Genomic DNA, 25916 nt, shown 5'->3' with positions numbered 1-25916 from the left:
CTCTCTGAAGTAAAATAAATCTTAAAAAAAAAAATTACCATAAAAATATGGTAATCAAGACAGTGTGGTACTAACATGAGGACAGACTTACACAGATATTATGGAATTGACTTAAGAGTCCAGAAATAAACCCCTACATTTATGGTCAGGTAACTTTAAAAAAGGTGCCAAAATAATTCAACAGGGAAAAGACAGCCTTTCAACAAATATTGCTAAAACAACCAGATATCCACATGCGAAACAAATAAATCTACACCCTTAGACTAGACACAAAAATCACTTCAAAATGGACCATAAACCTAGATGTACGAGCTAAAATTAAAAAACTTCTAGAAGAGGGGCACCTGGCTGGCTCAGTTGGTAGAGCATGTGACTCTCGATCTTGGGATTGGGAGTTTGAGCCCCACAATGGGTGTAGAGATTACTTAAAAATAAAATCCTAAAAAAAAAAAAAAAAAGTTTCTAGAAGGAAACAAAGGACAGAATTCTCATGACCTTGGGTTAGGTTAAGAGTTATTAGCTACCACTCCAAAATCATGAGCCAAAAGAGATAGTTGATAGATGGAATTTCGCTAAAACTAAAAACTCCTCCACTCCAAAAGACACTATTATGAAAATGAAGACAAGCCACAGACTAGGAGACCATCCTCGTAGATCAGATACTTGATAAGGAACTTGTATTGAGCATAAAGAATTGTCAAAACATAACAAGAGGGGCACCTGGGTGGCTCAGTGGGTTAAGGGACTGCCTTCGGCTCAGGTCATGATCCTGGAGGCCCTGGATGGAGTCCCGCATCAGGCTCCCTGCTCAGCAGGGAGTCTGCCTCTCCCTCTGACCCTCCTCCCTCTCATGCTCTCTATCATTCTCTCTCTCTCAAAAAATAAAAATCTTTAAAAAAAAGTAACAAGAACATAATGTGATTTTTAAAAATGGGCAAGTCGTATTAAATCTTTCACTAACAAAGATATAAAAATGGCCAATGAGCATATGAAAAGAAGCTTGACCTTATCGGTTGCCAGGGATTGCAAATTAAAACCACCCATGAGATACCGCTTCAAATCCGCTAGGGTGACTGTAATCGAAGTGACAGACAGTAACGCGAGCGTCGGAAAACAGAGGAACTGGAACCCTCACACCCGGCTGGTGGGGATGCAAACGCAAAATGCTGTGGCCATTTCTCAAAAAGTTACACATTCCCTTATCATGGGACTCAGCAATTCTACTCCTAAGAATCTACCCGAGAGAACGAAAGCCCGTGTCCACATGAAGACTCGTACGCAAATGTTCATGGTGGCATCGTTCATTACTAGCCAGAGTGGAAATGACCTCGGTGTCCATCATCAACTTGTTAATGGATGAGTAAGATGTGGTTCTCCATTCAATGGCATAGTACTTAGCAGTAAAAAGGTACAAAGTACTGATACTGCAACACGGACAAACCTCAAACACATTATGCCAAGTGAAAGAATCCAGAGGCAAAAGATTACACGTTGAATGATCCCTATGAAATGTCCAGGAAAGGCGAATTTATAGTCAGAAAGCAGATCGTGGTTTCCTGGGGCTGGAAGTGTCAGGGTCTGACTGCAAACAGGCTTGAGGGAATTTGGGGGAAGGGGTAAGAACATGCTCTACAGGCGCCTGGCGGTCGTTAAGCATCTGCCTTCGGCTCAGGTCATGATCCCAAGGTGGTGGGATCGAGCCCCGCATCCAGCTCCCTGCTCTGCGGGAAGCCTGCTTCTCCCTCTCCCCCTACTTGCATTCCCTCTCTCGCTGTGTCTCTCTCTGTCAAATAAGTAAATAAAATCTTAAAAGGAACATGCTCTAAAACTGAATTGGATAATAATTAAGTAACTTACTAAAAAATCACTGAAATACATTTCAATAAATCCACCACACAACAGAATACCTTACTGCAGAGCAAATAAAGTGAACTGTGCTCATTTCTCCGTACTCTGCCCCCCCTGATTCTCTTTTTTGGTTAAAGAAGCAGCCTTTAAAGTATCGAAAGTAAAATAGTTACTATTAACCAGATGTGAAGTTAATGAAACACTTCCAGGGTTTTTTTCTTTGAGAAGACACGAATCAAATCTCCAGATGTAAAAACTCTTGGACATCAAGTTCTCTACACTCCAGTCCTTTATGGGGAGATGTTGCCAATAAAAATACTTTGAAGAAGCGCTTGTTAGTTTAATATTTTCTTACTTGAGCGTCTCAGTAAGCAACCCCATCACATGTATCCAGGATGAGAGGACTCTTTTCGGGAGTATTTACTTTGTAAACTAACAACAGTGATCGAAGGGAAATGAATTCAGGTTTGCCTCTGCCATAAAACACCAAAAAGAAAAAAAGCACCTGCTATACGAAGTGTCATCTTAAAAGACTTCAACTACCCAGTGTCAAGACTGCCAGACTCTATCCCTCTCTCCAAATCAACAGGTGAGAAAACAAATGTCACAATACCATGACATTGAACAAGAACAGGACTATATTTCTGAACTAAAATGCTGTTCAGAAATTCTTTGTGAACTCTGCTCTGAAAATCATAATGCACACGAGTCCTTTTACAGTGTACTTCTGAGCACGTTTTGCCAAAAGACAATGACCTGAAGGGTCAAGAAACTGAATAAGCTCTTTTCCTTACAGAACTTGATCTTGTGATCCAAGAGCTGTCATGGATCAACAAATTCGTCAACAAAGGATTCAACAAATGTACCTCGTCTAACACTATCAACATGTTTTGTCACATAATTATGCAGAATATGAGCCAAAAATGCACATACCAGGGACACACAACCATAAGTCCCCAAAATACAAAGGAAATCTGATCAAGGAACCCAAGACAGTTGGTCAATCTTTAGTTTGTACAAACCATAAATGTGTCAGTGGATGTATCAAGGCCAAAAAACTGCACATTCCAGGGGAAATCATTAATTCTGTAATCCAAGCTGAAGGTCATGGAATTGTGCAGTATACAACCTGTGCAGCTGTACATGGTGGCCCTGGGATTAGGTATCTCATAAAAACACAGATTCATCATCAGGGCCTTTCAAAGGAAGTATGTGAAAATGGAACAGATGCAAAAAAAGTAGGGTAAGACCCTGAAGGCAGGCCTATGAAAAACCTTAATTACCTATAAAGCAGTTTTACATAGGAAATTCTGGGGAAAGGAATAAAAAAAAAAATCACTAGACCTGACCTGGATGACTATTTTTAGAGCCTTCACTTTCTGGTCCGAGGCCCAGGCGTCCTTCAGCGACTGGTTGAGCTCCTCGATGCGGTTCACATAATCCTGTTGAGTCAAATTCAACAGTTCCTTTTGGGATCCCTATGGGCAGAAAGTAGGAAGGTATAAGCACAAAAAGAAAAACAACACTTGGCCACCACCCTGTGAACAATACTGAGTATTGGCTGAGCTTCGGTCTCTAAGTTTTTCTCATGCTCCCAACCACAACTGATAGTTTCGTCTTGTGACTGAAGAGGTTCTTTGAGTTTTCTGCAAAAACAAGCAGAGCGCAGGCACTCAGACTGACCTTGGAGCAAGTCAGACCTAAGTCAGCCCTCAGCTCAATGATTCAGATAATCATTGGGAACCACTGTGTGCCAAGCAGGGGACACCAAATGCCCGAGACACAAAGATGAGCAAAAATACATTATTTCTGCACTAACGGAGTTTCATATACAGAAGATGAGATAGATATTAATATCAACAGAGATAAATGCTCCAGAGGAAACAATTCTATGAAAACCTACATCATAGTTCACTGAATCTGAGGTGCCCATTCTAGGAAGCACAATTCTTTGTGTACCACTAAGTTAGAAAAAAAAATGCCAATCACAGACATGCACTAATTGAGAGACGCAGCCCAATTTCAGGATATTCAAATGTGGGGGGAAAGGTTTATCTCAGAATGGAAGAAATACAGTAATGAAGGAACGGACTCTAGACTGGTGGTCGACAATGGTTTCCTGGGGCGCCTGGGTGGCTCAGTCGGTTAAGTATCTGCCTTCAGCTCGGGTCATGATCTCAGGGTCCTGGGATTGAGCCTCGAGTCGGACTCCCTGCTCAGCGGAGAGCCTGCTTCTCCCTCTCCCTCTACAGCTCCCCCTGCTTGTGCTGTCGCTGACAAATAAATAAAATCTTAAAAAAAAAAAAAAAGAATCATTTCCTGGAGGAAGGGATGCTTGAGCCAAACACTCAGGGGTGTGCAGGTATTACTGGACAATGGAGAAAGTGGGTGGTGGGGGCTGTTAACTAGATCATGGGGAGTGCCTTCAGGACAAAGAGCCGACCACAACAAAAAGCTGTGGCAGAAGGAAAGCAAGATCGTCACAGGGATGAAATAAACTATGAATGTAAAGATTTAGCAGAGCCTTTGGCACATGGCACCTGCTCGTTAATCCTTGGCTCTTGTTAAGTGCTATTTATTTACAAAGCTCACAGGAGTGAGAGTCCTATTAACCCACACGAGACCATGAACTAAATCTTTTTTCTATCAATGTTCCCGGGAATCCAAAGCAAAGAACTCTTTATTAAAGAAATACAAGCAGAAGGTTCAGGAAATTTGGACTGATCCCAACAGATCCCTGAACTGCCCTCCTTGTCCCTTTGCAGCAGGAAGAGCCATGTGACTAACTTGGGCCAACGGGCTGTGAGCACAGTAGCATGTGTACCTTCTGAGCTCTGCGGTGAGGACCCTGGAAGCCATCTGTTGAGATGGCAGCATCTCAGGATGGTGGGGTGTCTGTCACCTTCACCAGATGAGCAATGTGATGAAGAAATAAACTTGTGTTACGATCTAGGAGGTTCATTTGTTAGCACAGTACAACCCAGCCTCGCCCTGACTAATAAGCGACGTTTGCCTGGAAGCCGGGGGGCAGCCATCTGCTGCTTAGAGCAGGGAGCAGCAAGAAAATCAATCTTGGCGGGGGGGGGGGCAACACAACAAGTATAGAGTCAGTGACAGGACACTACAGAGAACCAAGAAAGGCAGAGGGTGGCTGGCTAGGTGTCTGGGTGATTCTTTAACTCCTGGTTCCAGGCCACCATGCCCTTGGGCTCAGGTAGTGGCCTTGTATCCTTCAACAGAGTCCCCATTTGCAACTGAAGCCAGCTCAGGTGACACCTGGATTGAAGAGCTTCGATGCAAATGCTCAGTAATTCCTCTCCTGCTAGCCAAGGTTGGCTGAGGACATGCAGACCGAGGCTCCCGGGCACCCTAATTCAAAACGTGTCCTTTCTGAATTGGGAAATAAGAGGGTGAGCGAACAGACCTTGCTGAGCACCCAAAAGCTCTGGTCTCAGAGCTGGAAGGACCCTGAACTGAGGGGCAAGATGCAGGACAGGGCGATGGCACCTGCCATCACAAGGCCCTTTGTGGATTTCAAAGCATTACATTGGGTCCACACAACTATACTCTTCATGCCCATGTTCTAGTTAGGGATGCAGATAGAGGGAAAGGGAACACCCAAGGGCACTCTGCTCATCGGCAGTTGAGCTAGGTAAGGCCTCCAGATTCAGGTTAAGCCGGTGCTGACAGCAACTAACAAGAGCACACAGCATGCACTGGCTGTTGGTCCAAGCACTTCATATGCATTAACTTATTTCATTCCTCAAACAACCCAAAGAGGCAAGTATGATACAGCATCCCCCATTTTACAGATAAGCAAACTGAGGCACAGAGCTGTTAAGCCCCTTGCCCCAAATCCTGGAATTGCCAAACGGTAGAGCCGAGATTCAAATTCAGGCAGTCTGGCTCCCGAGTCTCTTACTCAGGACGCTAGGTGGCCTCTCTAAATGACATCCCAGGGGACGCAAACTCCCCTGCCTCCAGGGGCCAGGCCTGTAGTGTTCATAAGAGAATCGGGACAGGAAGGACTGTATAACCTGGACGGCGCATGCCCTGGTTAAATGCAGGAATTTAACCTCAGTTAAATTCAGACCCTCAGTTATCAGGTGGAATTAAAAACAAAAACAAAAAACTAGATTTACATGTGAAATTCATCAAGTCTTAAGAGTTTGCAAATGAGTCGTGTTCTCTAAAAGCAGGTTTTCTGAAAGATTCGTGAGCCACAGCAAGTCAGCAGAGGCCTCTGCACCAGGTATGATCTTTTTCCTGTGCAAGGCGCTTCCCAGGGAGATGGCTCCAGCTGGCTTTTCCATATAGACTCTGTCCCCACACGACCTGGGTCTGCTGGGGCATCACAGCGACAAGACGCCTTCAGAAAACCAGCCCAAGGCAGTTCCTGCGCGCTCAGCCAACTACACCGTTGGCCATTTCCAGGGTGGCCATTTCCCCTGGATCGGCTGGTGCCTCGGGAGGAACGAGCACAATGCGCGGCTTGGGAATTACCCCCAAAACGCATCTCACTTGGCAGGAGAAACAAAAGCGCCGATCCTCCCCGTGCTCGGCCAACAACTTGCTCACTCACCTCCTCAAAGTCATCCAGCTCCTCTAGCCTGGTCCGAACCTTCTCCGACATGGCGGATGTGACGGTCCCCGCTTTGCCTAAACAGAATGGATTCATGTCACACAGGTGGCTTTCTCCGTCCCCAACACCCCCAAGGGAAGGCATCTCTCACTCTCCACCTCAATGTGAATAAGGGGGCCAGGGAACAACTTCATTACAGACAACTCAGAGTTTGAAAACCACGTCCTTATATAACCAAAGTTCCACTGCAAACATTTTCGCTCAGAAGCTGCCCCCAGAGCTCAGCGGGCCAGCCTCAAAATGGTTCCACACTCCATTCGGTATTTATAAACTTTTCACTGAATCATTTGTTTTGTAAAGAAAGGCAGACCAGGGAAGGACGCCAAAAATCCATCATGCCATTGTCTTCCACCAACAAAAGGCCCTCTCAGGCCTGGCCTCAGTGCGGGACTGTCACACTCTGATACCCACTCTTCGGGCAAACAGGGCTAGCCACGCCTCCTACCATCACCTGTCGGCCGATTCTTGCCATCCCATCCACGGGTGGCAGGACAGACACCAAGGGACGCCCTCCGGCCGTGGGCCAGCCGCAGGGTGAGGCTGTCCGTCCAGCTGGCTCTCCAGCACTCCTCATCTCAGAAATCTTTCCCCATCTGCAAGGGGCTTCTGTTCTAGATCTGACGTCCCCCTGCTCCTGCCCCCCAAACTCATTCTCAGGATCAGAAGTTCATTCTTGGAAGGCACTGGCTACTTCGGTCTGGTGTTAGCTCAAAGATTTGTTTGGGATCAGGCTGAGAGCACAGTGTAGTTATTTAATTACTAACAAATGACTCCTTAAGTTTCCAAATAATGTTTGTTTTTGTTTTTCTTTTTACTTCGTTTCTATTGTTCCCTTCAATTTGAAATATAATATGTAAAGTGCACACATGTACATTTTAATGGATAATTATAAAACCTTGTGACCACCACCCAGCCCAGATACAGTCTTGCTTCCTGTTCACCATTATCTTTAGTTGATGAAATTTACCCGTTGTTACACAGAACTGTTTCCCTGCTGTTTACTATTTTCCACTATGTGAATACACCACAATGTATTTCTTCTACTGCTGACGGATGTTTGCGTTGTTTCCTGTTTGGGGCTACCATGAACAATGCTGCTGTGAACATTTCTTTGTCCCTGGTTCATAGACACACATTTCTTCAGGGCAGCGCCTTCTCAGACTTTTACAGGAATCACTTACAGATGGGTTAGCATGCAACTCGGATTTTCAGTAGGCCTGGCAGGGCCTGAGACTCTGCCTTTCTAATGACTCCTAGGTGATGTCAACGCTACCGGTCCTTGGACCGCACTTTAAGAAAAACATGAACTTGGGTAGAGGTGGAAAACGCTTTCTGTAAAGGGCCAGATATAAATATTTTAGGTTTTGTGAGTTATACAGTCTCTGTCACAGGTCCTCAACTCTGCCATTCCAGCCCCAAAGCAGCTACAGACAATATGTAAACAACCTGGCATGGCTGTGTTCCAATAAAACTTTATTTACAAGCTTAAACAGAGGGCCAGATCTGGCCTGCAGGAGGCCGTTTGCCAATTTCTGATCTAGAGCGTATCCTAATAGAACTGCTGGGTCAAAGGGTTGGCCCAACTTCAATTTTAATAGATAACCACAGAAGTGCTTTACACAGTGCTTTATCACTTTACACTCCCACTGGCAGCACCAGAGTGCCCGTTCCTATACGTTCTCGCCAGCAAGTCATCTTGTCAATCTTTCTGATCTTTCCAAACTGGAAGATCTGCAACAGTCGGATTTATTTTTTCATGGATTGGGGTCAAAGTTACGGCCCTAACAAAGGTGCTCCCACCGGCAGAGAACGAGGGAGAGTTGCAACTGCCGTACTAGTGATCTGCACCCAAACCGCAGCTGTGCTCACCTGCAGCCCAGTGGCACAAGCTGTGTCAGGTGCCTTAGAATCACCTGCGAGCTCCAAAAAAGCGCTCTGCAGGGGTGTCCTGGTGGCACAATCGGTTAAGCATCCAATTCTTGGTTTTGGCTCAGGCTGTGATCGCAGGATCGTGACAATGAGCCCCGCATTGGGCTTCGCACTCAGCATGGAGTCCGCTTAGGACTCTCTTTCCCTCTCCCTCTGCCCCTCCCCGCCCCCGCACTCCCTCAAATAAATAAATAAATAAAAAGCAATACCTGGGTCCCACTCCTCAAGGTAAATTCAACAAGTGGAGTGGGGCCCCGTGGTGTGTGTGTGTGTGTACGAAAGTTGCTCAGGTGAGCCTGCTGCACAGCTAGTTTGAGGTGCGCTGGTCCAGAGCTTCTGACCATGTGTCCTGGCAGAAGAAACTGAGGACCGCAGTGTTCACGGACCAGTCGTCAATAAGACCGCGACTCCTGTCCCCAGCGTATCCGCCTTCTCACAAGGGGTGGGTAAAGACTTAAGGCAAAGTCGGGCGCCTGGGTGGCTCAGTTGGTTAAGCGACTGCCTTCGGCTCAGGTCATGATCCCGGAGTCCTGGGATCGAGTCCCGCATCAGGCTCCCTGCTCAGCGAGGAGCCTGCTTCTCCCTCTGACCCTCCCCCCTCTCATGTACTCTCTCTCTCTCATTCTCGCTCTCTCAAATAAATAAATCTTAAAAAAAAAAAAAAAAGACTTAAGGCAAAGTAATGGATCTCTAAAAAGGAGAATTTTAACTACTCTCCAGCTAGTGAGGAGGTACTCGGAGAGGAGACTACTACCGCTGTAACTAAAATCAGACAGTGAGCTAATGTTTTATTGGTCTTTTTTTTCCCCCCACTAATCACATAAATATGTATTTCAATTCTACTAAGTCTGTACATAATCTAGGAAAGAACAGCTTTAATGGAATTAAACACCAGACCAGATACCACAAACTTTTTTCCTTTGTGAAATTATCTAAAGGTTATGGGAGAATTCCCCATTGAGACAGTAACAACAACAAAAACTCACCTTTTTCAGATCCCATAAACAGATTCTGCAGAGGCAAAAATAATTTGTTAATATTTTTTAAAACTGACTAGTTTTTGCAACAACAACAAAAACTTGTAAGATACTTAATTACTTAAGTAGCATGAAGACAACATGACCCATCATTTTCCAACAAAGCTACTTACTCATCCAAATGAAAAACCGAACTATTTAATCAAAGGCAGAAAACACAGCTCACTAGAAACTACGGCAGGTTCAAATTTCTACACAAATTAGGATGCTCAAAGTGAGCCAACAAATAGCAAAAATGTTCAGGGCACCGCGTCACAGGGTTGCCTTTACCTTCCTCTCAATCAGGGTTTCACAGCCTTGGTGCTACTGATATTAGAGGCTGGAAAATCCTGTTGCGTGGGGGCGGCCCCGTGTACTGGAAGATGTTTAGCAGCGTCCCTGGTCTCTACCCACTAGATGCCAGTCACATCCCCAAAGCTGTGACAACCAAAAATGCCTCCAGACATTGCCAGGTGTCCCCCGCAGGTAAAATTATTCCTGCTTGAAAAATCGCGCTCTGAAGTAAGTCAATGCATTCAGAAAATCAGAACAAAACGACTAGTCCAGCAATTCTGCCTGCACCCCCCTCACCCAGCTCGAGCCCTGAGAGGAAGCCAGGAGGGGAGGGATCCGGGCAGAGCCTTCCCATTGCCCACCGGGTCCACCCCTCCTCCCTACTCCAGCCCCGATTTTTTTTTTTTTTTTTAAAGATTTTATTCATTTATTTGACAGAGAGAGACACAGCGAGAGGGAACACAAGCAGGGGGAGTGGGAGAGGGAGAAGCAGACTTCCTGCAGAGCAGGGAGCCCGATGCGGGGCTCGATTCCAGGACCCCAGGATCATGACCTGAGCCGAAGGCAGACGCTTAACGAGACTGAGCCACCCAGGCGCCCCTCCAGCCCCGATTTCTGACGGGCACGCTGGTCACCACTTCCCAGCTTCCCTTCCACCTGTGTCTGGCCCGTGACGACCTTCAAGACAAATGTGACTGGGTGTGTGGAGGGGGGACTCTGGGAGGGGTCCTCAAATGAGCAAGTGTGCATCCTACTTTCCCCTTTCCTCCTTCCAAGTAATTCAGATATGAGGGGACACTGGACAGGGCAGGATAGAAAGAGCTGCTGTTCTAGCCCTGGACCACCCACCTCTGAGCTGCTTTTCAGGGTCAAGAGAGAAACGTCACCCCTGTATTACGAAACTAGTGAGGGCTTCGGTTATAAGCTCCTGAACCTCGTCCTCAGTAACCCGGGCATTCCCCTGCTTTCCCTGGCCGGTCTCAGGTCTCAGCTCGGAGCCAACGACTCTGCCTTGTGGCCACCCAAACAGTGAACTTCCAGTTCTGGAAGAAAACCTGAGCCACAGCAAGAAGTACACCTTCTTTGGGGGTGGGGGCTGGGAGGTGGGGGGGAGCGGGCTCCTCACATCCTAACTCAGACCTCCCCAGAGACAGGGCTCCAATGTTCCAGTTCTTCCCCTGAACTATGCCAGAGCCCTGATTCTTAACACATTTTTTGAGAAACGAATGAGCACATTTTTCTCCCAACTAACGCTGACACAATGAGGGAAATGTACGGAGCCCAGGAGTTGGGGAAACATTAACTGTGATGTTGTGACTTGTAAGAAATCCTGTTCCTGGCACAGAAGCTCCTACTACCCTTGAAATTTCCTAAGGGATGAGAGTGGTAAAGGTGTCTTCTGTTAACTGACTTTAGGACCCACCTAAGGATGGGGACTGGTGTCCAAGGGAAGCAAAATTAGAACTTTCAGTCCCAGGCCCTGACCTCCAGGGAAGGGAGAAGGACTGGAGAGTGAATCAATCACCAATGGCCAATGATTTAATCAATCGTGTCAATGCAATGAAACCTCCATAAAAACCCAAAAGGACTGGGCTCAGAGAGTTTCCAGGTTGGTGAACAGAATGCACCCACATGCCACCATGCAGGACCCCCAACTCCACAGGGAAAGAGGTTGTTTGGAACCTCACTCTAGGTCTCTCTTCCAGTGGACGTTAATTCGGGGCCTTCAATATCCTTGTAATCTAGTGAGTGAACCAGTTTCCTGAGTTCTGTGAGCCACCTCAGCGCAAATTAGCTGAACCCGAGGCGAGGGTGGTGGGAATCTGACGCACAGCCAGATAGCCAGAAGCCCAGCAGACGACCTGGACTCGTGACCCGAGGGTGAAGTGGGAGAGAGTGTTGAGGGACCAGGTCCCTATTCCATGGGAAGTGACACGATCTCCGGGTATCTCTCTATGTCAGAACGGAGTTGAGCTGCAGGACACCCAGCAGGCGTCAGAGAATTGCTTGGTGTGAAGGAAAATCCTACACATGCACTTGGGGGCAGAATCATAGTGACAAAAAGCAATTACTACAAAGTCCGAAGCGGGCCCTGGGGGAAGAGCATACTGGTACTCACGATGGAGAGCTTTTCTGTGGTGGTGTACCGGGCAAGGATTTCTCCTCGTTTGTTCGCCCAGGGCTCGAAGTCGGATCCTACGATGGAGTTCTCGTCTCTGTCTCGTCTCTTTCTAGAGCTGTCCTAAGGAAAGGCAAGACGAGCTCTCAGCCACAGTACCATTTTAGTCTTTAAAAACAAAGTATAAGAAAACAAGGTGACTACAGTTGACAGCAAGGTGTCGTAAAACTGAAATTTGCTAGGAGAGTAAAACTTAAATGTTCTCACCAAATTAAAAAAAAAAAGTAAATATGTGAGGTGATGGATTTATTAACTAACTTGATGGGGGAAGTGCTTTCACAATGTATACAAATAGCAAATATTCGAGGCACCCCGGTGGCTCGGACCATTATGCGGCCAACCCTTGGCTCAAGTCATGAACTCATGGCGGTTGTGGGATCGAGCCCCGAGACAGGCTCCATGCTCAATGGGAAGCCTGCCTCTCCCTCTGCCTGCCGCTCTGCCTACTTGTGCTATCTCTCTGTCAAATAAATAAAATCTTTAAAAAAATAAAAACAAAAACAAAATGAAATTAAACAAATGTAAAAAAAGACAAATAGCAAAATCATGTTCATATTTTAAATGTCTAACAATTTCACCAGTTATATCTCAAAGCTAAAGGGAAAAAAATATATAAGCAGAAGGCAGACAGATAGTCCCTCATTGCAGAATAAAAGAGATCTAAAAGGTTTACTAGATAAAATACTTTTCCTGCCAGTTCACCACAAATAGCCAACAGACAGATCAAACGACACTCAAACACGTTAAGAATCAAGGCAAGGCAAACGGCAAGCGGTCATTTTTCAACCACCAAAATGGCAGAGTTCAAGTGCCGAGAACATCCCAGGTGGCAAGGCTGCAGGAAGACGGGCGCTGCCGGCGGTGCTCGAACATGGTGAGGCCCTCTTGGAGAGTGACGTGGCAGTAGCTCTCAAAACCTTAAACACACACTGCCGTAGCCCGGGACTGAACTTCTAAGAAGTTATCCTGCAGGGATGCCTGATGCTCAGTCGGTAGAGCGTGCAACGTTTGATCTCAGGGTTGTGAGTTTGCGTCCTATGTTGGGTGTGGAGATTGCTTAAACGGAAAGTCTTTTTAAAAAAAAAAAAAAAAAAAAAAAAGGATGGGCGCCTGGGTGGCTCAGTTGGTTAAGCGTCTGCCTTCCGCTCAGGTCATGGTCCCAGGGTGCTGGGATCGAGCCCCGCATTGTGCTCCCTGCTCAGCGGGCAGTCTGTTTCTCCCTCTCCCTCTGCTGCTCCCCCTGCTTGTGTGTGCTCATGAGCTCCCTCTCTCTCAAATAAATAAAATCTTTAAAAAGAAAAGGAAATACAAAGTGACAGAAGAGACACTGAAAACACTGATCACTGAGGACCTCAAAGGTGGCCAACAGGACACAGGCTTCGTTGGCAGTTTAACTCTCTTACATGAAAAATCAGCGATTTACTTACGTAATTAGCTAAGAATAAATAAATAAATAAAGGAATTATAAAGGGTCAAATTAAAACCAAAAATGAATTTTGAAATGCCTTCATAAAGAAAGGAGGGGCGGCCTCCATAAGCCGGACCCTGTGGGCGCCTGGATCAGTACAAACATGACGCCCCCCCGCTGCGTGACCGGTGCAGAATGAAAGCAAACCACCATGAAATGAAAGCGCCACCGCCGCTCCCGCAGGACCGACCACCAGCGGCCGCGTTACCGTGGCTGCGGGGTCTGCCGTGGCTGCGAACATGGAGAGGGGGTCGGTCCCGTCCAGCACGCTGCTCAGCGGGTCCAGCACGGAGCTGGAGGACGAGGAGGATGTGGAAGAAGTGCTACCTTTCCGGCTCACTTTCTTGGTCTTCGACTCCGTGACCTGTGGGGAAAACCCGAGAGGTCAAGTGGAAGTTTCCCAAGACTTTTCCCAGAGATACACTCACATGGGTTTTCACTCATTCCTTTCACTGAAGTGACCACCGCTTGGGGCAGGGACGCGTACTGGGATTCTGTAGAATCCCGGCTACAGAGGAAGGGAAGGCATGGAGTAGGGGTGAGTCAGAGACTGGGCCATTAGGGCCCAGGAGGTGAGCTCTAACCACACCCATCGGGCCCTCTTACTCAAAGCGTGTCCCTGGACAAGCAGCATCCATGTCACCAGGAAGCTGTTCAAGAACGTGGGCACTCAAGCTCCCCCTGGGATCTACGGCATCAGAGCCCGCATCTTCACAAGCCTGTCAGGTCATTCACAAGATGCCACGGGTCTAGGGAAGGTCGTGAACCAGGGCACGCAAGATCCCAGGCTTGTCCCGCTCTGAAGACGGTCTCAGGGGTGCTGCCGGGCTGGGTCATCACCGCCAAGCAGTGGATGCCCCGCCTTCCTTTTCAGAGAACTTCCCGATGCCACATGCTGGTGAGTCCTACGGGGCGGGGCAGGGTGTTGGGGTGTAAAGCCATGTCTTTGGTCCACTGGCCTCCAACTCCCCCCCAGCTTCAGATGACCAGACTGGGGGTGAACTCTTGAGCCAAGAGGATGCAACCAGAGTCTCTCTGCCTAAAATTTAGGACCAAATCCAGAAGGGCTAGTTGCCCTCCACTCTCCTCTTGAAATGAGGAAGCTATGAAAACCCAGGGGCCAGAGGTAGAGGGACAGTAACGGACACTTTGGGAAGGTATCCACAGGGAGACAGAGGAAACCCGTCTTGAGAGAGAGAGAGAGAGAGAGAGAGAGAGAGAGAGAGAGAATGACGGAGAGGGTTGGATAAAAGAGAGCCTGATGGGCCTTTGACCCTGGTTCTGGAAAAGGGGGCTCTAGTCCTTGGAGTGTCTGTCATTCACAAGCCTGTCAGTCATACCTGAGTTTATGCTAATGAGATGCCACAGCGTGGCGGCTGGTCACGAGAAGGACCAAGCCTGTGAGCACAGCCAGGTGAAATCAGCCTGACCTCAGGGTCCAATCATGTGGCCAAGGAATCACTCCACCACACCCATGTAATAAAATCCCCGATACAAAGTGTGGATACACCAAAGCTCAGTGAGCTTCCTGGTTGGTGGACACACGATGTGTCCACAGGCTGAGGGCACAGAGCTCTCTGTGGTCCCGAACCTTCCCAGATCTCACCCTAAGTGTCTCTCAGCTGGCTGCTCCTCATCCATATCCTTTATATAAAACTGTAAGGACAGTACTTTTCTGAGTTCTGTGAGCTGTTCTAGCCCATTATCAAGCCTGAGGGAGATCTTGGATATGCAGCCAGTTGGTCAGAAGTACAGGTGGCCTGGGGTCCCCAAATGTGCAGTGGGTGTCTCAAGCAAGGGCAGGCTTATTGAAGACCTTGCCCTAAACCCGTAGGGTCTGACGCCAACCTCGGATGATTTGGCCAAGTGCCTCCTACTGGTGTATATTTGTCATTCTGTCTGCCTGGCACCCGGCCTTCCGTCTCCCAGGCTCACAGTCCATGTTTTCTTTGGGAAAGGAGCCCTCCCCGACTCTCAGCTTCTACAGGCCTGCTGGGGTGGGCCCTGCTACCAGTTCCCAGGGTGGGCACTACCCCAACCCAATCAGTCAGCACGTTCTACCCCTGGACACCAGAGTGGGTCAGGGAGGGACACGTAGCCCAGTTGGGCAACGAACACTGCTAGAGAAGAGTCTCTCTGCTGTCATGTCACTAAGCCACAGGATGCAAGCCCGGAACTGACCCAACCGGGGGGTCAGTCATGGCCGCACAAGCCCACAGGGCCTGGAGGGGCCCTGGGAGGCAGAAGCTCCATCTAGGATCTCCTGCTTTAAGTAATGGCCTCTGTGCATTCTCAGGCTCTCCGCCATTAGGAAACTTCATGTCCTTGGTATCCACTGGTCTGTGTCTGTCATCCTCATCCCCACCCAAGATGACACGCACACAGCTTCTACTACTTACTGATCAAACAGCGCTAACCCAGAAGAGAGGGATCATCTACATCACTTGCCTGCTTTTCGTTTTTTAAATAACTCACAAGTAGACCAAGACGCTAGTCAGGACAGCATCCTCTACGGGTAATCAGAGAGATTCTTAATGTTCCACACAGGCAAATTAAGAAGGTATCTGGTTTACACCTCCACATCAGGAACAAAGGCGTCGCGCGCTCATGACAGCCTCGCAAATGTGAGAAAGAGCAGAATGAACATGATGGGGGGTGAGGTCAACATCACAAAGAAGAGGAAATAAAAAACTAAAAAACTAGTGGAAATAAATATGAAAGCAGCTACTGCTGGCAAGTGGGAAAGACCCGGGAACCTGGTCTGTAATTTCGTGGAGTAAGAACATCAGTTGGAGAGCCCTTGACAAACTTACCGTTATGGGCTTCAGCGGGTGATAGTCCCCAAACTCCAATGGCACAGCCTCGAGCCGGCATGATGCAAACTCAGCCTTGTAGTTCCTGCTCCTGGAATGCCTGGCAGATAGCAAAACCCAGACAACAATCAGCGGAGGGAGACAGAGAAAACACTAGAACTGTTTGCTCAGACTTCCTCAAGGATACAGCAGTTTATAGTGGAACAGTACTTCTACCAACACCGAGAAACGCTAAATAGAATTTTAACACTCAGTTCAAGGTGTAAGTAGCTGCCAAGGCATCCAGGACCCGTGAGGCCAGATGCCAGAACCAAGGGCGCTCAGTGAAGTGAAGCCAACTTCCCTCCCCGGCCTCTCCCGAGACAACCAGGACTTGAAAGAAGAGCTTCTCAAGAGCAGGGGGTGCAGAGAAGTGAGAGATCGGGCCCTGGTTTCCCCCGCAAAGTGTTCACAGAAGCTGAATAAAGCCAGAGAAAGAAGCTGAGCAGGAAATAGACAAAGAGCACATGGTTTTCATCCGTCTTGTGAAAGGATCACTGACACACCTGGGGAAGACAGGAAGCACAGTGAAGAGCTGGAAAGGTGCCAAGGGGCAGGAAGGGAAGGTCTAACACACACACAACTGGAACCCTAAAGGGGAAGAGAAAGAATGGGCAGAAGCAGTGTGTGAAGGGATGACAGCTGAAATTAAAGACATCAAGCTACAGATTCAAGAAACACCTGTGCCCCAAGCAGGACCTGTACAAAAGCAAAACTAAAACCAGACTTAGGGCTTTCAAAGTAAAATGGCTAAAAACTAAAGAGAGGATTTCTTAGAAGGAAAAAAGACACCTTATTTTCAAAGAATGATTACCGTCTCAGCAGAGATGAGAGCCAACAGGCAAAGGGATGGTACCACTCAAGTCACGAGGAAATTAACTGCCAACCAAAAATTTTGCACCTACGGAAACTGCTCTTCAGTCATAAGGGCTGAAGAGCTTCCAGTCAAAGAAAAAGGGGGAAAAAAAGCTACATGTGGAAACAAAGTGATCTCAATCAAAAACAATGTATATATGTAACACGTACACGTATGTGCATGTACACACTCATATCACCCATACCTACTTTAGAGTAATTAAAAGTAAAGGTGTGGGTAAAACTAGATTAGTGACTGCAAAAAATGGTAACTTATGGTATTTAAAATACACGTAGCATTAAAACGCACAACTAGCACAGAAGAGGTGCTAACTTCTGAAATCCTCACCCCCAAAGATGATGGTGTTAGAGGAGATGGGCCTTCAAGACGTGATGAGGCCGCAAGGGAGGAGCCTCATGAGGGGGATCAGAGCCCTGAGACCAGGGACCCCAGGAGCCCCCCACCCCATGAAGACACACCGTGCAGGTGTTGGGATCCCAGACTTCCAGCCTCCAGGAGAAACAAATACTTTTGTTTATAATTGTCCCCATCTGTAGTCTTTTTTTTTTTTATAGTAGCCCAAATGAACTAAGATAACAGGGACTGAGAAGTGGGAGTGTTGCTGTAACAAATACCTAAAAAATGAGGAAGCAGCTCAGGAACCGGAACAGGTACAGGCTGGAAGGGTTTTGTAAGACAGACTAGAAATGTCATCACCCCAGGTGGACGGTCACGGGTGATTGTCGTGAGGGCTCGGAGAGAGGGCAGGAGAGCTGCAGAGAAAGCCTCGACCCTCCTCCAGAACACGCCAGTGGCTGCAAACAGAAGCTGCTAGAAGTTCAGACGGTGAAGGTCAGTCTAGCGAGGACTCACTCAGATGGAAATGAGGACCAGGTAACTGGACATGGAAAGGTGCTCCCTGTCATAATGTGGCAGGCAGCTTGGCTGGACTGCGCTCACGTCCTGGTGCTCTGCGGAAGGCAGAACCTGGGAGCCATGAAATGGGGTACATGGGTGAGGACATTTCCAAGCAAAGTGTTGCAGGAGCAACTTGGCTGCTCTTGAATACTTACCGTAAAAACCAAGAAGAGAGAAATGACTGAAAGCTGGAATGGCTCATCAAAAGGGAAACAGGTTTTAAAAACTTGGAGAACACTCGAGCCTCAAAGAGCACAGAGAGCCGGTCACCTTGTTCCTCAGCCTCCACCTCCTCCCACCATGACCCCGCGCCACTCCCTGCCCCCTGGCTTCATTAGTCCTTGCAGGGACCCCAAATCCAGCTGCGCTGTGCCACCTGTCAGCCTTACTCGAGCTCCACTAACCCAGAAACCTAACTCCGTACAAGAGAACGGAGATCCTAGGTCATTTCATGCCTATCCCTTTCTAAATTAACAGTGGCTTTGAGAGCAGGAACGGAGGAAGGCCGGTCAACAATACTGGTAGAGCTCGACTTTTTATTTTTTTGAAAGGAAAACCCCTATCATGATATATTTATTGCCTAATGTCTCTGGGTCACACTCACCAACCACACCCGGTCCTCGTCTCCCAAAAATATAAAATGCTCTTCCAAACTCCCTTTGATATGCAACCAGCCAATCCTTGACTTATATAATAAACAAAGACCTCAAGAATAAATAAATTGGAGTAATAGCCATCGGCAGCCGTAACAGAGTTTAAAAATCAAATGACACAGGGCGCCTGGGTGCCTCAGTCGGTTAAGCATCTGCCTTCGGCTCAGGTCATGATCCCAGGGTCCTGGGATCGAGCCCACATCGGGCTCCTGGCTCAGCAGGGAGCCTGCTTCTCCCTCTCCCTCTCCCCCTGCTCATGCTCTCTCTCTCTCTCTCTCTCTCTGTGTCTCAGATGAATAAATAAAATCTAAAAAAAAAAAAAAATCAAATGACACTTTCCCTCCTTTCAGATCATTCTTAACTTTATCAATAGAATTTTGAAAGGTTTAGTACGAGTGGAAATGTAATCAGACCTGAAATTCAGTTGCTAATGTTTTTCATCCCTGTCATAATTGTCAACAAATCAACAGCTGAGAAAAGTACAGTATCAAAAGAGTAGGGTGATATGCAGAATAAAAATAATAGTTCTCGCTTGTTATGTGCTGACTGTATACTGGGATCCATGCCAAGCCCTTTCCCTGCACTCATTTAACCAACCACCTGATGCAGGTGCTATTATTACGCCCATTTTCCAGACGAAGAAGCTGAGGCTTAGAGTTGAGGTGACAGCAGCAAGTGCTTAGGGACACAAGCAACCTGAGGCAGCCCGATTCTCAGATGCAGGGGCTCTGGAGACCAGCTGGGGGTCATCTTGAGAACCTTAAACAATTGTCTACTTTTGTCTATTTTTTAGATTTTATTTATTTATTTGACAGAGAGACACAGCGAGAGAGGGAACACAAGCAGGGGGAGTGGGAGAGGGAGAAGCAGGCTTCCCGCAGAGCAGGGAGCCCGATGCGGGGCTCGATCCCAGGACCCCGGGATCATGACCTGAGCCGAAGGCAGATGCTTAACGACTGAGCCACCCAGGCGCCCCTGTCTATTTTTTTTTTTAAAGGGCCAAGCTTTGAAATACATTTTTTAAGTTTGAGGGGAGGAGGAAAAATACTGCTTCTGGGAAAAACAAAAAAAAGGGGGGGGGGAAACACTTATCCTTTTAGAAATTCCATGTCAAACATCTGATCTTTCTATCACTTCTTCCACTCAAATTTGCTCTAGGCTCCTAACTAGTTTCCCCACAATTTGAGATGCTATAAAGCCTGGTCCTCAAGGCCTGGGTCTTTGGTAAGGCCAACGGCGCCCCCCAACGGGCATTTTCTCACAATCCCTACTTTGCTTTTTCCATTCAGAACAGAGCAGACGCGGCTGATAAAAATCGCCCATCATCCCAGCCCCCGGCAACGCTAAAGGCTCGCGTGGGTCCTTGACGGCTGCCAGGGAAAAAAAAAAAAAGCCAACATTTCCCACCGCAGCTGGCTAACACTTCAGCAACTTCCTTCCCATAGGTCTTGCTATGCTAAATCGGGATTGGATGCCCCTGAGTTTCCTTAGATCTAGTCACGCGAAGCACCTTTTAGGGTATCATTAAGGCTTAAACACCAAAACCAATGAGAAACATCTGGCTTCAATTAACTTGTCTGGAATTTTCGAATGAGAAAATCCAGGAAGATGCTATTTTAATCTGTGCATCCCAGTACATTTTTACCTGCGATCTTTTTACTTTAAATCACAAACAGAGGTGCTATAAACCTTTTAACACCTGGGGTCTCCAAAGCCCCTGACCTGGCTGTCCTCTCCAGATTCCTTCAGCAGCACATATTCATCCTAACGATTCCCAACACTTGCTGCTCTTTAAAGGGATCAAGCGGCACCTGGGTGGCTCAGTCCGTTAAGCGCCCAACTCTTGATTTTGGCTCACTTCATGATCTCAGGGTCGTGACCGCGAGTCCTACATCAGGCTCTGCACTCAGCACAGAGCCTGCTTGGGATTCTTTCCATCTGCCCCTCCCCTTGCTGGCGTGCGTGCTCTCTCTCGCTCTCTCTCGCTCTCTCTAAATAAAATTTTTTAATAAATAAAGGGACCGAGTTTTAACCTTGCTGTGCCTTGCATGGAGCATGGCATAGTAGGTGCTCAGCAATATTCTGTGGGATGAATGAGGAAACAGAGAAGGTCTACAGAGAAGAAATGGGTTTCTTTCGTTAAATTTGACATTTATGGAGCCTTTTGTGTGTGCACCAGGCACTGTGTTAAGTGCTTAATGTGTAGCATATCATTTAATCCTCAAAACAACCCCACTTTTCAGGTGAGGAAGTGGAGGTAGAGAGGTGAAGCAGTTTACCTAAAGTCGTACAGCCTGCAAGGAGCCTGAAGTTTGGAGCCCAGAGGCTGTGCTCCTAACCATTACCAGCAGCTGGACTTCCAATCCAGGCCCTGGGCTGCAGGTTTGGGGTGCAGGGCTCCCCAAGCCCAGCTGCACTGTCGTGGATCTCCCCAGAATGCCTCTTTCGACCCACACTTTATTATCTGTCTCTTCGAGTGTGGAAGGCAGCTGTTTATCAAGCATAAAATCAGAAGGTTGTATGTATTTCTAGAGTCTAAGGCTGTGTATTCTTTCATTTACTCACTCATTCAAGGTAAACCACTTTACATCATTTGGAAAGAAAGATCAGAAAACGATCTCCCTTTCTGAGATGCAGGGTAGAGTGCACATCCCCAAATAATCCCACTGTGACCGTCACAGCTTGCTGACTTCTGGTGCACACACAGCACCAATCCCTCCCAGCCACTCCAGTCACAAGAGCGCCGACAGGCGGGTCAGCCAGGGCACATGCCGTTCCTGCCTGTTATGAGCTCCTATGCATCCTCCAAAACCCAATTTAAGATTCTGCTCCTCTTAAGTCTTCCCGGAGCCCCCCAGGGGAGGTTATGCCTCATCCCAATGCCTGCTTTGGAGACCCTTCTGTTGTGTGTGTCTGCTCCATTCAACTGTCAACTCCTTGAGGCCAAGGAGTATGTCTGAAGGCTCTGCATCCGCAGTGCCCAGCACGCAGTGGGACGAATGGAAGCCATTTTACAAATAAGAAAATCAAGAGTCCTCCAGGTGAGCTGAATAGCGGAGGAAACAGCCAGGTGTCCCGTATCATCCAGACTCAGAGCTGAGCCCACCATTCCCTGCATGCAGCGCCCCCAGAACCTGGGAAACAGGAAGCCGGGGAACTGGAGTTTTCTTTATGAAATGAATGGGGCGGGGGGCGTGAAAGGTTCAAGAAAGGGGTAGCCGGGGGGGAACCAAGATTCCCCCCCGTCCTGTCTCAGGGACCTCTTCTGGAGGGGTAGAGGCCGGGGATTCTGTGGTCAAAACCACCCGGGATGCGATGGGAGACTCCGCCAACACCGCCCGAAGAGAGCAATTCCCATTCACTCGCACGCAGACGCTCACACTCGAAGAGACAGACCCAGACACAGCAAAAATAGCCCCTCTCCAAAGACCACCCGCCGCTTCTTCCTTACCAGGGAAAGACGGCCATCTTCTCAGTCACATGAGCACTTGTGCTGGAGCAGCCAGCCCTCTTCTCCCTCCCAGACACCGCCCCGCCCCGCCCCGCCCCGCCCCGCCCCGCCCCGCCCCGCTCCGCTCTGGCCGCCATGATTGTAAGGGGCAAATGCTCCCCCGCTGAGCCTTGCGAGCGCCATGATTGTGAGGGGCAGGACCCCTCTCGCCGAGCTTGGCAGCGCCATGATTGTCAGGGGCGGGCGGACTTCCCCTGAGCCTGTCCTCGGCGCCATAATTATGAGGGGCAAACGCACTTCCTGTGAGCCGGTCATCTGCACCATAATTTAGGGGGGCACGCGCATCAACTAAGCCGGTCGTCGGCGCCATGGTTGTGAGGGGCATACGCACTTCCGTTGTGCTGTCCACTGACGCCATGATTGTGAGGGGTAGATACCTTTCCTCAAAGCCTAGGCTATACTGGTCCGCTAGCATTATAGTTAGGGAGACGGGCGCCAGTGTCGCAAAATCCAGGCTCTGCTCTTTGCCAATGACATGATTGTGAAGGGCAGGTGCTCTACCAATGGATGCTTTCCCTTACATCCCAGGTTGCGACGTCCACCGGCATTATAGTTATTGGGATGGGCACCAGCATTGAAGGCCCGAGACTGTGCCGGTTGTGGTGATTGTAAGGGGCAGGCACACTTCCGCAGAATGGTCCGCGGTGCCATGATTGTGAGAGTCAAATACACTTCCGAAGCGCGTCTCAGACGCCATGATCGTGAGGGGTAGGCCGACTTCCCCGAAAGGTCCGCCGTTCCACGACTGTGAGGGGCCAGGCACACTTCCGGAGCGCCGGCCTAGATGCCATGATTGTGAGGGGCGGGCGTACGTCCACGGACTTGCGCCCGCATGACTGTAAAGGCAGATACCCGCCTTCAAAACCCAGGTTACACCGTTCGCCAGCACTACAGTTATGAGGGCGGGCACTAGTGCGGAAAAGCCGAGGCTGTGCAGTTATCTGGCACAACTGCGAGGGACAGACGCATTTTCGCTCCACTGCAACGCCATGATTATGAGGAGCGAATACACTTTCGGAGCGCCGCCTGCTTCGCCGTGATTGCGAGAGGTGGGCGTACTTTCCCTCCTGTGGCGCCATGATTGTGAGGGGCATGCGCCCTTCCGGTGGGCTACTGAGGCGCCATGATAGTAAGGGGCGGACACATCTCCACTGCGGTATCTGCGACGCCATGATTGTGAAGGGCAATCGTATGTGCCCCCGCCCCCCGCCCCCCGCCGCCCCGGCAGGCGCGCCGCAGCGTGGACATGCGCCGTGTATAGGAAGGGGCAGCCGGCTACCTAGCCCACCAGCGCCCTCTGGGGGCGCAAAAGAATCTGCACACGGACGCAGCGAAGCGGCTAACCGCGGCTGGGGATGGGGAGACGGTGTCTGGGGTTCGCGCGGTTTTACAGCGAATTCGCTGTTTGGCTGGGGTAGGCGCCGTTCTTACCAGGCCGCTGCTTTCCCCTCCCGACGCCCCTCCCAGGACTAACAACCCGGGTCTCTAAGGGCTGTCGTGGCCCGGAGATGACCGCCTTCAGCTGGAGCTAAGCCACATAGGGAAGTTGGGGTTAAGCTTGTCACCCAACTTGGCAAAGCTGAACGTTTCCGTAAAGGTGGATACCCGATTCGACCACAGAACTTATGTGTTGTAGTGTTTTCTCGGGGTAAAAAAAAATCTGGGTATCTTCTTAAGAGCTACCGTTTGCTGCATGCTTTACTGTGTCAGGCGCTGTGCAGCCGCTTCACGGGCCCCTCCCAGCAAACCTCTGAGATCTGCACCATGGCCCCCTGTTCGGGAGCCACCGCAGGTGGAGTGCCTGAGGCGCCTGAGTGCCCCGAGCGGCAGCGGCTGCGGTTAACCGATCTGGTGGGAAGACATGCTTAATCACCAGGCGGCGTCTCATCCCCGCTGGGCCCCGTTCCTCGCAAGTGGCCTCTGACAGCGCATGAACCACGTTCTCGGGAAAACGGCGCAATAATACACTCTCGGTGGCACATGGGAGTTCCGCACGCCGGGTCCCGCTGACTCTCACGTGTGGGGAGACGGCTCTAAAACGCCCCGCGCGGGGCGCCTGGGTGGCTCAGTCGTTAAGCGTCTGCCTTCGGCTCAGGTCATGATCCCAGGGTCCTGGGATCGAGCCCCGCATCGGGCTCCCTGCGCTGCGGGGGGCCTGCTTCTCCCTCTCCCACTCCCCCTGCTTGTGTTCCTTCTCTCGCTATCTCTCTCTGTCAAATAAATAAATCTTTAAAAAAATAATAATAAAATAAAATTAAAAAATAAAACGCCACGCGCGCGGTCAGCGCTCGCCTGAAGCTGAGCATCCGCAGGCCCGCAGAGGATCGCGTTGCACCTTCAGAGCTTTTGTCTGCACGGCAACCTGCTGTCGCCGGCGTGTGCACCCCGGCGCGGGCTCCGATTTGGGTCCGGCGCGGCCGGGCTTCTGCAGCTCGGACGAGCTCCGGGGCTGGGTGAGGGGGGGGCGCCGAGCGGGGCGCGTACCCCCAAGCCGGCTGTTTTAACCCACGGGAATGTGCGGGGGGGGGGTTGCCCCACCACCGGCTGAGAAGCAAACCACCTGAAGAAACCGAAGAATTGAGAGCCACAGAGAAACTGGCCACGAAAGGAAGTGAAAAGGCAGTATTTTGTTGTCAACGGTAATTTTGGTTAGACACGATTTTTGGCCCTCAGAGCTGTCCTTAGAACCTAATTGAGGATGTGACTCAGTCACTACACCATATTCCAGTTTGATTTGCTGTATTCAACAAGTCTCCCTTCTGTGTGTGTGTGTTTTAGATTGGGTTCTGGGTTTTGTTCTGTTTGGGGGGGTTTTTTTGGAGTATTTTAAATTCCAGTTAACATACAGTGTAATATTAGTTTCAGGAGTACAACATAGTGATTCTTCCTTGTTCCTTCTAAATTATTTTTGTAAAGATTTTATTTGACAGAGAGCACAAGTAGGCAGAGGGAGAAGGCTCCCGTGGGAGCAGGGAGCCCGATGCGGGGCTCGATCCCAGGACCCCGGATCATGACCCGAGCCGAAGGCAGGCGGTCAACGACTGAGCCACCCAGGCGCCCCTTAAATTATTTTTATAACCCATACGTGTGCTGGCTATAGTCCCTCAGTGATAAAGCATTCCACCTCCGTTTGCTTATTTTTGTATAACTGTTAACTTTTCATTTACTTTTCATTTAACTTTTCACTGGGGGCTGGGGGCGGGCTTGTTTTCAGCTCCAGTCATATCATGTCCACCATTCCCAGCAGATGAAATGAACCACAGCTGAAGCGCGGCCCCAGGAAAAGGTGAGCGGCTTTCAGATTATACAGTGCAGGCTCTCCTCTAAAAGAGGTGAACGTGAGGCAGTAACAAGACCTGGATCTTGAAGCGGTGCTAATTATCATCAGCAGCTTTGATGTGAGCTTCAACCTCAGCATTCCCTCCCCTTGGCCCGGAGCAGGCGGCTAGCTCCGACTGAGCTAAGGGAGTTCCAGCTCCAGTGAACTTTCCCTTCCTGGAAAGTCCGATTCGTTCAAAATCAAATGCTGGACGAAGCCCTGGTATAGGTTACCTTTCATGGGACATACCTTTCATGGGACTTTTAATTATAAAAAAGATCAATATAGTATTAATGTTTTGGCCAGAGATTTTTCAGTATTTATCCCTTAATGGTCCTTTCCTTAATAAATAACGATCAAACTACATTTCTTTTAAAATGGAAAGTTTATTTTGCCTTTTGCCTAGAAGCAAAACTAGTGAAAATTAAAGT

At 48.9% G+C, this 25916-nt stretch overlaps 1 protein-coding gene across 5 annotated transcripts in view; it reads right to left on the bottom strand.

The window, feature by feature from the left end:
- The window catches only part of VPS35L (VPS35 endosomal protein sorting factor like), a 113489-nt gene extending 91338 nt beyond the window's left edge, over positions 1-22151 (bottom strand). For 4 of the 5 annotated variants that reach the window (XM_044915636.1, XM_044915637.1, XM_044915638.1 and 1 more), the window contains exons 1-7: positions 22107-22124; positions 16190-16289; positions 13570-13740; positions 11849-11971; positions 9406-9430; positions 6431-6507; positions 3198-3326 (exon numbers count right to left, since the gene is read on the bottom strand). In XM_044915636.1, coding sequence (XP_044771571.1) covers positions 3198-3326; positions 6431-6507; positions 9406-9430; positions 11849-11971; positions 13570-13740; positions 16190-16289; positions 22107-22123 — 642 coding nt within the window. In that variant the 5' untranslated portion in view covers position 22124. Of the gene's footprint in view, positions 1-3197; positions 3327-6430; positions 6508-9405; positions 9431-11848; positions 11972-13569; positions 13741-16189; positions 16290-22106 lie in introns of all 5 variants that reach the window. The other variant, XM_021698050.1, reaches the window with a different exon arrangement.
- Positions 22152-25916: the final 3765 nt, after the last annotated feature.

The sequence above is a fragment of the Neomonachus schauinslandi genome, chromosome 5, assembly GCF_002201575.2.
Source record: "Neomonachus schauinslandi chromosome 5, ASM220157v2, whole genome shotgun sequence".
NCBI classification, from domain to species: domain Eukaryota; kingdom Metazoa; phylum Chordata; class Mammalia; order Carnivora; family Phocidae; genus Neomonachus; species Neomonachus schauinslandi.
The sequence above is the reverse complement of the archived record's forward strand: the minus strand, read 5'-3'. Positions and strand labels throughout refer to the sequence as shown.